Here is a 12853-nt window from a genome sequence, read left to right as displayed (position 1 = left end):
AGGGGGCAGATCCCTGCAGTTAGTCCCATCCCAAAATGGTCTGGAGGTAGATCCCTGGGGCTGTTCCCCACAATAGCCTGGGAACAGATCCCTGGGGATAACCACCCTTCAACCAGAGGGGCTGATCCCTGGGGATACCCCTTTCCACCCTGGAAGGCTGAACCCTGGGGATACACCCTGCCACCCTGAGGGGCTCATCCCTGGGGATACCCCCCTCCACCCTGGAACGCTGATCCCTGGGGATATCCCCCATCCTCCCTGGGCGCTCACCAGTCGAGGTCGATGCCAGCAGCCGTGGCCAGGCTGTGCAGGGCCAGTGCACTCAGCATCAGTACCACAGCCACCGCCACGAAGAACCGGAACACACGGAAGTTGGGGGGGGCAGCGCTGCAGCCCCCAGCCCAGCGCCGACCCTGGCACAGGGGACAGGCAGGTTTGGGACTGGGACGGACTGGGAAAGGGGCTCGAGGGAAGGGGAAGGTGCCCCCAACGCCCTGAGCCAGGATGGGGGGGTTGGGATATGTGTGCCCCCCACTCCCCTCACCTGCCAGGATGCCAGTGAGCACCTGGTGGGGGAAGTGGGCCAGGACAAAGATCCGGGAGAGCCCCATGGCCACCAGGAAGAGGGTGTAGGCAAGGAAAGGGATCAGCCTCAGCACCCGGCTGGAAGGGAACCGGGGGCAGTGATGGAGGGAGGCAGCCTCTGGCTCCTGCTCTGGCCAGGCAGGGCAGGACTGATCCCACCGAGCAGCAGGAATGGGTGAAGCAGAGGTGAAGAAGGCAAGAAAAAAATGTTAGGGGGGGGGTCTCACAGCCTCTTCCCGAGCTGCCAGGGCATATGTCCCCCTGGAGCTGCCCTGCTGGGAGGGGAAGGGATCCTACTCACCCCCTGCTGAGGAGGGGTCCCACATCCCACCCACCTCTTCCAAAAGGTGCTCTGGAAGCTTCCAAGCACTGCCCATCCCAGACTTCCCCTGCCACCAAGGAGGGGTCCCACATCCCATCTCCTCTTCCCACAGGTGCTCTGGAAGCTTCCAAGCATTGCTTTCCCCATCTTAGGACTCATCCGGCCCACCTCCCTCTTCCCACAGGTGCTCTGGAAACTTCCAAGCAACAGTTTCCCCATCCCGGGACTCATCCTGCCTATCCCCCATGGGTGCTGCCTGCCAAGGAGGGATGCCACATCCTATCCCCTCTTCCCACAGGTGCTCTGGAAGCTTCCAGGCACTGCCCATCCCAGACTCACCTGCGGGTTCTCCGGGCCACCTCAGCTGTCAGTGCGGTGACAAGTGGCCACAGGGCCGCCCCGGGGATCATGCAGTGGCCTGAGGGGCTCCCTGGGTGGGGGGAAACACATGGAGGGTCAGGGGGAGCTTGTCCCAGCAGGATGAGAGCTGGGAATGTCGAGCCTAACCCTGCCTGCACCCAGGGATCCCTCCTGGCTGGGCCTGGAGGCTCAGGGATGGGGATGGAGCCGGTGCCCGAAACTCCAGGCATGTTTACAGGGAGCCCAGGTGGAGCAGTGACATTCCCAGACTCTCCCGTGGGTTTCCTGGCCCCGGAGCTGTTGGTGCCGCAGGGCTGTGCCAGCGCCGGCAGCGTCGGACCCGCTCCCTGCTGCTCCCTCATATTTCCTGGCTGAGGAACGGCTTTTCCCACTTCCAGCCCGGCATTCCTGCAGGGGTGGAACCTCCTGGCTCCTGTGGCTCCTCCCCAGGGATCACCGGGTTGTCCGGGACACATGGAGGCTTCACCTGTGACTCACCTGGTCCCGTTTCGCAGGTGACCGGGAACTGGCGCAGTGGTAACTTCTCCAGCTCCTCCTGGGAGAACAACCCAGACTCATGGATCCACCAGTACGGGCGTTCCCCAAACAGGAACCTTGAGGGACAGAAAACACGGAGCCTTCCCACCCATCCCAGGGGATCCAGGAGGGCAGGATCCCTGCACCCATCCCAGAGGATCCATGAGGGCACAATCCCTGCTACCCATCCCAGAAGACCCGGAAAGGCAGGATCCCTGCCACCCATTCCATGGTATTGGGGATTTGGGAAGACAGAATCACTGCCAACCATTCTGGGATTTCCAGGGATGAAGCCAGAGTGGGATGGCAGGATTCCTGCACCCATCCTGGGGGATCCATGAGGGCAGGATCCCTGCACCCATCCCAGGGGAACCCAGCATGGAGCCACAGCAGGAGGGCAGGATCCCTGCCACCCATCCCAGAGGACTGGAAAGGGCAGAATCCCTGCCACCCATCCCATGGTATCTGGGGATTTGGGAGGGCAGAATCACTGCCAACCATTCTGGGATTTCCAGGGACAAAGCCCCAGCAGGAGGGCTGCCATTCATCCCGGGATTACCAGGGATGGAGCCACAGCAGGAGGGCAGGATTCCTGCCACTCTTCCTGGGATTTCCAGGGATATATCCATGGTGGGAGGGCAGGATCCCTGCACCCATCCCAGGTGGCCCATGAGGGCAGGATCCCTGCCACTCATCCTGGGATTACCAGGGATGGAGCCACAGCAGAAGAGCAGGATCCCTGCCAGTCCTGATGCCTCCCGGGGTTTCCTCTGCCAGGGATTCCTGGCAGATGCCTGGGGCAGCTTGGGTGACCCTGTGGAATGCTGCAGGGAGTCTGTGCGTGCCCAGAACTCCAGGAGTTTCCCTGAGCTGTGTCCCCATGCCAGTGCCACCCCCAGTGCCACCCCCAGTGCCACCCCCTCACCATTTGAGGACCACGTTGAGCCACTCGGCCACGAGCCCGATCCAGAGCACCATAAGCCCCACCCGGGCATCCAGCCCGTGGGCCAGCGGGAAGCAGAAGGTGTAGATGGATTTGGGATCGAAGTGGGATGTCAGGTAGACCCAGAACTGCTCCAGCCAGGGTGGCCCAGCCTGCAGGGCCAGGGCTGCCCAGATCCCGGCCTCGTGCAGGGCATCCATGGCACCCGGCTGGCACATGGGGACAGAGGTCAGCTGGGCACAGATCCCTCAGGAATCCCCCTGGGAAGGGGCTGGGAGGTGGCTGGATCCCTCGGGAATCCCTTGGGAAGGGGCTGGGAGGTGGCTGGATACTGAGGAATCTGGGGGTGGGAGGTGGCTGGGTCCTGAGGGATGGGATGTCTTGGGAAGGGCCTGGGAAGTGGCTGGATCCCAAGGGATGCCTTAGCAAGGATCCAGGGAGTCATTCACCACCTGAAGTTTGCCCACAAGGGACTTCCAAACTTCTGCTTGGGGGGTCCCAGCAGAGCAGAGCTGGGAGTCAGGGATAGGGGCCAGAGCAGGATCCTGGGGGATCCCTGTGGGAATTGCTGGAGCAGCCAGGTTGCTCCAAAGAGCCCTGACCTCCCTGGGGACTCCTTGGGGTCTTCCCTTGGAAAGTTCCCTAGGGTCATTCTGGAGCAGGCCCGGGGTCTCCCTGAGGTCTTCCCTGGAGCCAACCTGGGGACTCTTTGGGGTTTCCCTGGGGTCTCTCTAAAGCAGATCCTGGGCTTCCCTGGGATCCCTTTGGGAGTCTCTCTGGAGGAGGACTGGGATTTCCCCTGAGACTTCCCTGGAGCTGACCTGGGGTCTCTTTGGGTGCCAGATCTCTCTGGTCTCCCTTTGGGGTTTCCCTGTGGTGTCAGGCCTGGACCCTCCCAGGGCTCTCCCTGGCTCAGACCCCGAGATCTCCCCGAGGCCTCTCTGGGGTCTCCCTGGATCAGACTCGGGGTCTCCTCGGGCCTCCCTTGGCCTCTCAGGCCCGAGGCCTCCCTGGGGTCCCACTCACTCCAGATCCGCGACCTCCCATTGCCCGCAGGACACTCTCAGACGTCCTGCCGCGCTCCTCGCCGCTCCCCGCTCACCCCGGTGCGGTCGGGCGGTACCTGCGGGGGGATCGCCACGTCGGGGGAACCCCCCAAACCGTCCCTCCCGCCGCTCTCACAGCCCCTCTTCCGCCTACAACTCCCGGCGCCCCCCGCGGCGCCGCGCGCTGACGGCGGCGCGGGCGGGCCAAACCCCGCCAGGCGCGGGGGATGGGGGGCGGGACCCCGCGGGTGCTCGACCAATCACGAGGCGGGGCGGAGCAGATCGGCGGGGTGGAGCACCAATCCCCGCCCTCGCCGCCGAGGCGGCCCCGCCCCCCGCCGCGCCTGGGCCGAGGCGAGCGGAGCCGCGGGCGCTGCGGGCGGACAAGATGGCGGCGCCGGGCGAGTACTTCAGCGTGGGCAGCCAGGTGTCCTGCCGCACCTGCCAGGAGCAGCGCCTTCAGGGCGAGGTCGTCGCCTTCGACTACCCCAGCAAGATGCTGGCGCTCAGTATCCGCCCGCCTGTGTTTTGTCCCGGTGGTCCCCGGGCCCCCGCCGCGGCCCGCCCGGGCCTCTGCGGCTCGCCCGATATGATGGGGGGGGCGGGGGGGGCGGTGAGGGAGAGAGGGAGGGGAAAGGGGAGGGAAGGGATGAGGGTCTGAGGGGATCGAGGTGGGCGGCGCCGGGGAGGGCTTTGGGGGGGAGCGGGGAGACCCCCGAGGAGGAAGTGGGGAGCGCTGTATTGGGGTGAAGGGGGTGCCCTACAGGGGGGTTTTGGGGGAGAGTGGGAAGCCTCTTATTGGGGCGAATGGGGGGGTGTGAGGAGCCCTGATTTGGGGTGAATGGGGGGAGTGGGGGATGTCCTATAGGGTTTTTTGGGGGAAGTGAGGAGCCTTGTATTGAGGTGAATGGGGGGGGGGGGGGGGAGGGGGCCCTGTTTGGGGGGGAGGGGGGGGACGGGGGGGGCCCTATAGGGGGGTTTTTGGGGGGAGTGAAGAGCCTTGTACTGGGGTGGTTGGAGTGGAGTGAGGAGCCCGGTTTTGGGGTGAATGGGGGAACGGGGTGTCCTATAGGGTTTTTTGGGGAGGGAGTGGGGTGATCTGTGTTGGAGTGAAGGAAGGGAAAGGGGATGCCCTATAGAGAGGTTTTGGAGGGGAGTGAAGAGCATTGGATTGGAGTGAGTGGGGGGAATGAGAAGCCCTGTATTGGGGGGAAGGAAGGGAGAGGGAGTGCCCTATAGAGAGATTTTTGAGGGGGAATGAGGTGTCCTGTATTGGGGTGAATGGAGTGAATGTGGTGTCCTATAGGGTTTTTTTGGGGTAGGGGAATTGGGGAGCCCTGCATTGGGGTGAGTGGGGGGTGGTGTGCCCTATAGAGTTTTTTGAGGGGGAATGGGGTGTCCTGTATTGGGATGAATGAGGTTGGGAGGTTTTGGGGGAGAGTGAAGAGCCACTGTGAGGTTACTGGGGGAGGCACCATATAGGGAGGGTTTTTTGAGGGTGAGTGAGGAACCCTGTACTAGGGTGAATGGAGCGGTGTGAGGAACCCTATATTGGGGTTAAGAGAGGGCAAGGGGGTGCCCCATAGGGTTTTTTGGGGGGCAATGGGGAGCCTGGTATTGGGGTGAAGGAGAGGGCAAGAAGGTGCCCTATAGAGAGGTTTCGGGGAGGAGTGAAGAGCCTTGTATTGAGGTGGTTGGGGGAAGTGAGGAACCCTGTATTGGGGTGAGTGGGGGAGTGAGGTGTCCTATAGGGTTTTTTGGGGTGAAGTGAGGTGCCCTCTATTGGGGTAAATGGGGGGGCAAGAGGATGCCCTATAGAGAGATTTGGGGGGGGAGTGGGCTGGTTTTGGGGGAACCCTTTAGTGAGGTGAATAGGAGAGAGTGGGGAACCATTTAGTGGGGTTATTAGGGCAAAGTGGGGTGTCCTATAGAGGTTTTTGGGGGGAATGGGGCACCCTGTAGGGTAGTTTTGGAGGGAGTGAGGAGCCCTTTAGTGAAGTTACTGGTGGGGAAGGTGGGAGTGCCTTATAGGGAGGTTTTGGGGGACTCAGGAGCTCCAGAATGGGGTTATTGGGGAGCTCTCCAATGGGGTTTTGAGGGGGTGGGTGCCATGTAGGAGGGTTCTGGGGGATCCTGTAGGGGATTTGGTGGGGGTGTAGCTCCATAAGGACTTGGGATCGGGGGTTTCCCACAGGGCTGGAGGGGTTTTCGGGGGGACAGGGGCACCCTGTGGGGTTCAGGGAGGAGGAGGGAGGTCTTGAGAGGGGGCAGATTTTGGAGCCCTGGGGGGTTCCTGGAAGGGGTTGGAGACCTATTTTGGGGTGCAGAGAGGGCACAGAGGGGTCCTGTGTGGTGGGCAGGGCCTGGGGGGGTCCAGGGAGGATGGGGGAGGCCTGGAGGGGTGGGATCCCATAGGAAGGGGGTCAAGAGACCCCTGTGGGGATTTAAGGGGAGTCAGAATGAGGTCTGAGGGTTGGGGGCTGCAGGGGGTGTAGGAGGGATTTGGGGACACAAGTGGACTCTCCAGTGTGCTGGGAGAAGACCTTGGGAAGTGAAGGAGATGAGGGGGTTTAGGGGTGCTGTGGACCCCCCAATATACATGTATTTGGATATGCTTTTGTTTGGAATCTGCAAGGAGTGGGAAAAGCCAAGGGCTGTTGGAAAACTGTGGAGGGACCGTGGAGAGGGGGAAAAGGGGGTTCTCAGCCCTGGGTCTGGGGTTGGAGTTCTGGGAGCCCAAGGGTGAGTTCCAGAGGGAACGAGGGGCAGGGAGAGGGATTTGTGGCAGGAGCTGTGGGAAACACGATGGGAAAAACCTCCCTGGGTGCCTGGGATGTGGTTGGAGTTGGAGGAGCTCCCAGATGCCACTGGGGGCAGCAGGAAAATCCAAGAGGATTTCCAACAGGTGTCTCAGTGCTGCTGATCCGCTCCAGAGGGGACTGAGTGCTCCCCTTCTGGCTTTTCCCTGAGCCTGGCTCTTCCTCATGCCAAAGCTGGGATGCTCCAGCTCATCCTCCTGAAGGAAGAGACTGGAATTCTGTGAAGGAATTCCCTGGAATCCCTTGCTTTCTTGTCATTATTGAATGGCATTTTTTAGGGAGGGCTCCACCTTGGGCTCACAGGGGGCTGGGAGGGAGGAACTGGGACTTCCACAAGGATCTCTTCCATGAGGAGATGGTGTTGGCATGGAAGAGGGTCTCCATGCTGTGCTCCCTGCTCTGTCCATCCTCACAAGAACAGATAGTGCAGAAATCTGTGCAGTCCGTGAATTGTCAGTTCTGGAAGGGGGTGGGGGTATTTGCAACAGTGATACCAGCCTCGTGCGTGAGGGCAAGGAGGCCTTTCCTGGGAATGCTTTTCCATTTAGGTGAGGGAATGCTCCTCTGGCTGAGCCACTTCTTGTCAGAGGAAATACTCTGGTGTAAAAAGCGCAGATTTGGTGGTGCTGGTTCAAACCAGTGACTGGGCTGTGCTGGGTAGGGCTGGAAAACTCAATCTGGAGTCAGGAAAACTGGGATCAGCATTAAATAACCCCAAAAAGAGACGTGTGGCTTTCCTGGGATCATGGATGACCCCAAGCTTGGCTGGGCAGGGACACAGGAGTGGAGGAACTCACTGGCAACCAAACCTTCTCCCGGTTTGCTCCTGGGCTCTGTCAAGCCCATAAATACCTCCCTCTGGATTCGTTTTCCTTAATTTTCCCCCTTCCAGAATGCCCTTCATCCAGTGGGAAGCCCAACCACGCAGACATCCTGCTCGTAAACTTACAGTATGTGTCAGAAGTGGAAATAATCAATGACCACACGGAAACGCCTCCCCCCTTAGCTTCCCTGAACGTCAGCAAGGTAGGGGGGCACTGGGAATTCCCTCCTCCTGCTGGGATCCGGGGGGGGATTGGGCACTGGAACTCACCTGCTTCCATTGCAACTGCCCATAGTTCTGTTTTGGGTCTGGGTTTGGGGATTTGGGGTCTGGATTTGGGGATCTGGGGTCTGGGTTTGGGGATTTGGGGTTTGGATTTTGGTGGGTTTTGAGACTGGATTTTGGCACTTTAGGACCAAGATTTTGGGCATTTTGCATCTGGATTTTGTTGGCTTTGGGTCTCAGTTTTGTCGGGTTTAGGCCCTGGATTTCAATGGGTTTGGATTTTGGTGGGCTTAGGGTCTGGATTTTGGGGCAATTGGTCCTGGATTTTGGCAGTTTAGGCCCTAGCTTTTGGGCATTTTGGATGTGGATTTTAGCCATTTTGGGCCTTGGATTTTGGGTATTTTGGATCTGGATTTTTGTGGATTCAGGCTCTGGATTTTGGTGGGTTTGGGGCCTGAATTTTGATAGTTTTGGGACCTGGATTTGGGGCATTTTGGATCTGGATTTTGGGTGGTTTTGGGACCTGGATTTTGGGTGGTTTATGTCTAGATTTTGGGCATTTTGGGTCTGAAGTTGTGGTGTTTTGGGGCCTGGGTTTTGGTGTTACAGATCTGGATTTTGGGTGAGTTTGGGGCCTGGATTTTGGTATTTTGGGGCTCTTGATTTTGGGTGACTTGTGTCTAGATTTTGGACATTTTGGGTCTGAGTTTTTGGTGCTTTGGGACCTGGGGTTTGGGGCCTGGATTTTGGTATTTTGTGTCTAAGGGGATGGCATTCTGGGGCCTTGATTTTGGCATTTGGGGTCCAGATGACAGTATTCTGGGGCCTGGATATTCTGGTATTTTTGGGCCTGGATTCTGGCAGTTTGGCTCTAAGTGATGGTGTTTGGGGCCTGGATGAAGCTGAGTGGTGGCACAGCAGACAGGAGGGACAAAGCGCATGCGGATTTTGAGGAATCCCTGGAATGGGATCGCTGCTGATTCCCAGCAGTGCTGTCAGAGAAAGGGAAGGTGACCCCAAGCCCTCGGTGCTGGGATGAGTCTAGGTGTGGGGCCTGGCTGTAGGGGGCTCAGCTGTCACCTCCTCATCCCACAGGGACACTTCTCCCAGTGGTTGGTGTCACACAGGTGGCACCAGCCAGGTGTCCATCCCTTCCCGATGGATTAGGGTTAGATTAACACATCGGAGGAGGTCTCGGGTGACACAGCTGTTATCAAATGTGACTGTTGGCTGTCACTGCATCCAGTGACATCACTGGGAGCACAGCCCAAGGGGAAACCCCTCAGGAATTCCAACACTCTGGTCTTTTCTAGCATCCACATAATTGTGGGGAAGTAATGGATGGTCATATTCCAGCCACTGGAATGTCCATGTTCCCAATCCAGTGGCAGGAGGGGGGTTCTGAGAGGCTCTGACCCCACGTTTCCTTCCCCATGGATGCACAAGCATCTGGTGTTGCTGCAGGACTGGAGTATGGATGGCTGATTCTGGTTGTACTGGGAGAAGATTTCAGAATTTGGGGTCTGGATTTGGCGTTTGGGGGTCTAGATGGTGGTGTTTTGTGTGTTGGCACAATGGGAATTGTGGTGCTCCAGGTGCTCCTCTGGAAGGCCCTGGAGAGGAAGCAGAGCTCCAGAGAACCTCACCTGGTTCTCAGTGGAGAGAGAGTGTTGGGAGCAAAGGCTTGGAAAACAGCAGGATCCGGAACCCCTGTTGGAAAGGGTGGGGGGCTGTGGTGGAGGTGATCCCCCAAGCTGTGCTTGGCACCTGAGCGGGATAAGGGGCCATTCTGGCTTTGGGAGGCCCTGGAATGGCCCTTGGTGGCCCTCACCCTCTCCTTGTGCCTCCTGCTGCGTATTCCCGTCATTCATCCAGAGAGAGCAGGGAAGTAACTCATCCATTCATTCCACCTCACACAAGGTGTGTGTCCCTATCCCAGCTTTTCCAGCAGCCCCGGAGATGCTCCCTGCAGGGAGAATACTGGGATTCCTTGGAATGCTTGAATCCAGAAGGCTGGAGAGCTTGGTGGTTCTGATCCATTTTTTGTTGGGAAACATGGATGGGTAGGGAGAGCACACCCTATTGTAGGGGGATGAGGAGCACAGGGATGGATCCTAATGGAAATGTTGGGATGCTGTCCAGGCTGGCAGCTCTTCATCCTCACCTCTCTGGTGTTTCCAGTCTTCCCCCGGTGGCCTCTTACCTGGGCTGTTCTCAAATCCCAAATCTGGATGCCACAGCTGCTGGAAGAGCATCCCAAGACCTGGGAAAGAGAGAGGCTTTGGATAAAGTGAATCTAAATCTCAGGCTGGGGAATGGTGATCTGCTGGATGGAAGGGGTCTGGGTTGGAAGGGGGTTCTACTGGCTGGGAGGGGGGATCTACTGGCTGGGAAGGGGGATCTACTGGCTGGGAAGGGGATCTCTCGGGGAAAGGGATCTCTCTGGGAAAGGTATCTGCTTCGGGGAGCTGAGCTGGGCACAGCAGAGGTGATTCCCAGTGCTCAGGGCCACAATTCCAGCCCATCCCAGCTCGATGGGGGGAAGCTTTGACGCAGGTGGTGGAGCTGGGGGCGATCTCAGTTCTCCAGCCTTGGGGCATCCCCCCCCAGATGGACAAGGGGTTGTGGCATCCCCACAGACAGCTGGAGATGATGTGGGGTGCAGGAAAATTCCTGTGGAATGTTGCGGTTAGTTTGGAAGCCTGACTGGTGGTCTTGGAATGAGCAATTCCCACATGGAACGGGGTGGGAGGCTTTGGGGACTGCTTGTGCTGGGGGTGAGGAAGGATCCCATCCCTCCTGAGGTTTTCTTTGCTCCATGGAAGGCTGGGAAGCACGTGGGGAGCACCCCAGTGCTCCTTCAGTGACTCCTGCTTCCTTGGACATGGAGAGAAGACCTGAGATGGCTTGGACAGGGACACCTGTCCCTTGAGAGCACAAAAGTGTCCCCAGTCAGTGGGAGCTCGGGCTTTCTGTATCCAGAGGGGCTTTGGAAGGGGTGGAACCCCCCTCACACAGGAAGCCAGTCTGGCTTGGGAAGCAGGGAGGTTCCAGGAGGAGGAAGAGGAGGGCAATGCTAATGTAGCTCTTCTACTGTGGCAACTCCAGCTGGGAAAAGGCCCAGGAAAAGGTGGCTGGTCCAGGGCTCCTGCCTCCACGCACTGTGTCCTTCTCCTCCCAAGTCCATGAGATGGCAAGATTGGGCTTTCCTTTCTTTATTCCAGGACCCTGTGTGGAATCGCACTTCCCCACACATGGATGCAACTCCCAGATAACCAATTCTGCCCTTATTTTGGGAACAGAATAACTGCTCTGGGATAAAGTTTCCCATCCTCCCCATTTACTCCCAACGTAATGGTTATTCCAGGCTCCTCTTCGCCATCTCCATCACCTGAGAAAACCAAGTAGTGAAGGTGGCTTGGACCTAAAATGCCAGAATTATTCTGAAAAAGGCCAAGGGGAAGGGACAGGGGAGTGCTGGCAGTGCCTCAAAAAAGGAATTAAGGGTGGAATTGTGCGGAGAAGGGATGATGGGAGGGTGGGGATGTCACGTTCGTTGTTATCCTGATTTAATGGGGAGTGGCAGAGCTGTGCCTGGGGGAGTCCCTTTGTCCTCTCAGAGCTCCGGGATGACACCCAGCCAAATTCCCTCTCCCTGTGTTCTCCCAGCTTGCCAACAAAGCACGGACGGAGAAGGAGGAGAAGATGAGCCAGGCATATGCAATTAGTGCTGGTGTCTCCCTGGAGGGGCAGCAGCTCTTCCAGACTATCCATAAGACGTAAGTCCCTTCCCTCGGGATCACTAGTCCCTCCCACGCTCTGTTTTGGGGTCACTTGTACCCTTTTTTGGGGGGAATTCCCATTGCTTGGTCCCTTGGGTTTGCCATGGAATGGTGCTGATGTGTGTCCTGGGATGTGCTGGATGGAGCCATGGAATCCTCAGGGAGGGAGGATGGCTCTCTTCCTGCTCCCTGCCCCTTCCTGGCACATCCCATCCCCTTGACTCCCATCCCTCTCTAGTTGGATACCCCGGAGCGACTGAGGGGCTTTTTACTCCCCCTCAGTGAGACACTGCAGGGCAGGTGGTGGCTTTCCCAGGTCAGGCAGCATTCCCTGATCCTGTTTTTCCCTCCCCTGCAGCATTAAAGACTGTAAATGGCAGGAGAAGAACATAGTTGTGATGGAAGAAGTCGTTATTGCTCCTCCGTACCAGGTGGAAAACTGTAAAGGCAAAGAGGGAAGCGCCCTGAGTCACGTACGGAAAATAGTGAGTATGGGGAGGACTGGGGATACTGGGAATACTGGGAGGGTGTCACAGCCCTGGGGACACCTGTGGTCCATTCCTGGGTGGGCTCCAGCCCCTCCTGGGCATTGTCTTCCCGCTCCAAATCCCCTTCCCATCATTTTTTGAGTCACATCACAAAATAGTGAGTACAGGTTGGGGGGGACTGGGGACACTGTGAGAGTGTCACATCCCTGGGGGCCCCTGTAGCCCATCCCTGGGTTGGTTCCAGCTCCTCATGGGGCTCTCCAGCCCCTCTTGTGGATCTCTTTCCCACCCTGAATCCCCTTCCCACCCTTTTCTGAGTCACATACACAAGAATGAGTAGGGACTGGGGATACTGGGAATACTGGCAGGGTGTCACATCCCTGGGGACAGCCAGTATTCCTCCTTGTTTGGTCTTCAGTCCTTCCTGGTGATCTCCAGCCTCTCTTGGGCATCCCTTCCCACCCCATGGATCCCCTTCCTGCCCCAGATCCCCTTCCCACCCTTTTTTTAAATACATTAAATAGTGAATAGGGACTGGGGGGACTGGAGACACTGGTTATACTGGCGGGGTGTCACATCCCTGGGGACAACTGTGGCCCATCCCTGGGTAGATTCCAGCCCCTTCCCACCCCATATCCGGTCCCCCACCTTTTTTTTTTTCCCCTAAACACATCTCTTTCTCCCCCCCCATCCCGCCCTTCCCAATGCAGGTGGAGAAACATTTCCGGGACGTGGAAAGCCAGAAGGTCCTGCAGCGTTCACAAGCACAGCAGACACAGAAGGACACGTCCCTGTCATCCTGAGGCCATCTCGGGATGAGATCGCCCTGTCCCCGTTGTCCCCTCCCTCCCGGGAGGCGGCGCCAGGGGCACCTTCACGCTTTTATTTCCTTTTTTTTTTTTTTTTTTTTTTGGGGGGGGGGG

At 58.3% G+C, this 12853-nt stretch overlaps 2 protein-coding genes across 2 annotated transcripts in view; one reads left to right on the top strand and one right to left on the bottom strand.

The window, feature by feature from the left end:
* G6PC3 (glucose-6-phosphatase catalytic subunit 3) overlaps positions 1-3958 on the bottom strand; it is a 5660-nt gene extending 1702 nt beyond the window's left edge. Inside the window, 7 exon segments of the mRNA XM_027668869.1 lie at positions 271-380; positions 382-413; positions 545-663; positions 1247-1337; positions 1766-1881; positions 2730-2956; positions 3850-3958. Of these exon segments, the coding sequence (XP_027524670.1) occupies positions 271-380; positions 382-413; positions 545-663; positions 1247-1337; positions 1766-1881; positions 2730-2947 (686 nt within the window). The 5' untranslated portion in view covers positions 2948-2956; positions 3850-3958.
* Positions 3959-4121: 163 nt separating this feature from the next.
* LSM12 (LSM12 homolog) lies at positions 4122-12853 on the top strand. Its single transcript, XM_027668877.1, has 5 exons — positions 4122-4302; positions 7505-7638; positions 11330-11439; positions 11801-11927; positions 12641-12853. The coding sequence occupies exons 1-5, from the start codon at positions 4182-4184 to the stop codon at positions 12731-12733; spliced, it is 585 nt and encodes a 194-aa protein (XP_027524678.1). The 5' UTR covers positions 4122-4181; the 3' UTR covers positions 12734-12853.

The sequence above is a fragment of the Corapipo altera genome, unplaced genomic scaffold (assembly GCF_003945725.1).
Source record: "Corapipo altera isolate COAL_440 unplaced genomic scaffold, ASM394572v1 226, whole genome shotgun sequence".
NCBI lineage: Eukaryota > Metazoa > Chordata > Aves > Passeriformes > Pipridae > Corapipo > Corapipo altera.
Note: the sequence above shows the minus strand (reverse complement) of the source record. Positions and strands in the feature narration are given on the sequence as shown.

What these genes read in the sequence shown, in the direction of transcription:
- LSM12 (XM_027668877.1), top strand. Translation starts at nt 4,182, where the DNA reads ATGGCGGCGCCGGGCGAGTACTTCAGCGTGGGCAGCCAGGTGTCCTGC. An exon ending in CAGCAAGATGCTGGCGCTCA is followed by an intron (nt 4,303 to 7,504) that starts GTATCCGCCCGC and finishes TCCCCCTTCCAG; the next exon opens with AATGCCCTTCATCCAGTGGG. An exon ending in CTTCCCTGAACGTCAGCAAG is followed by an intron (nt 7,639 to 11,329) that starts GTAGGGGGGCAC and finishes GTGTTCTCCCAG; the next exon opens with CTTGCCAACAAAGCACGGAC.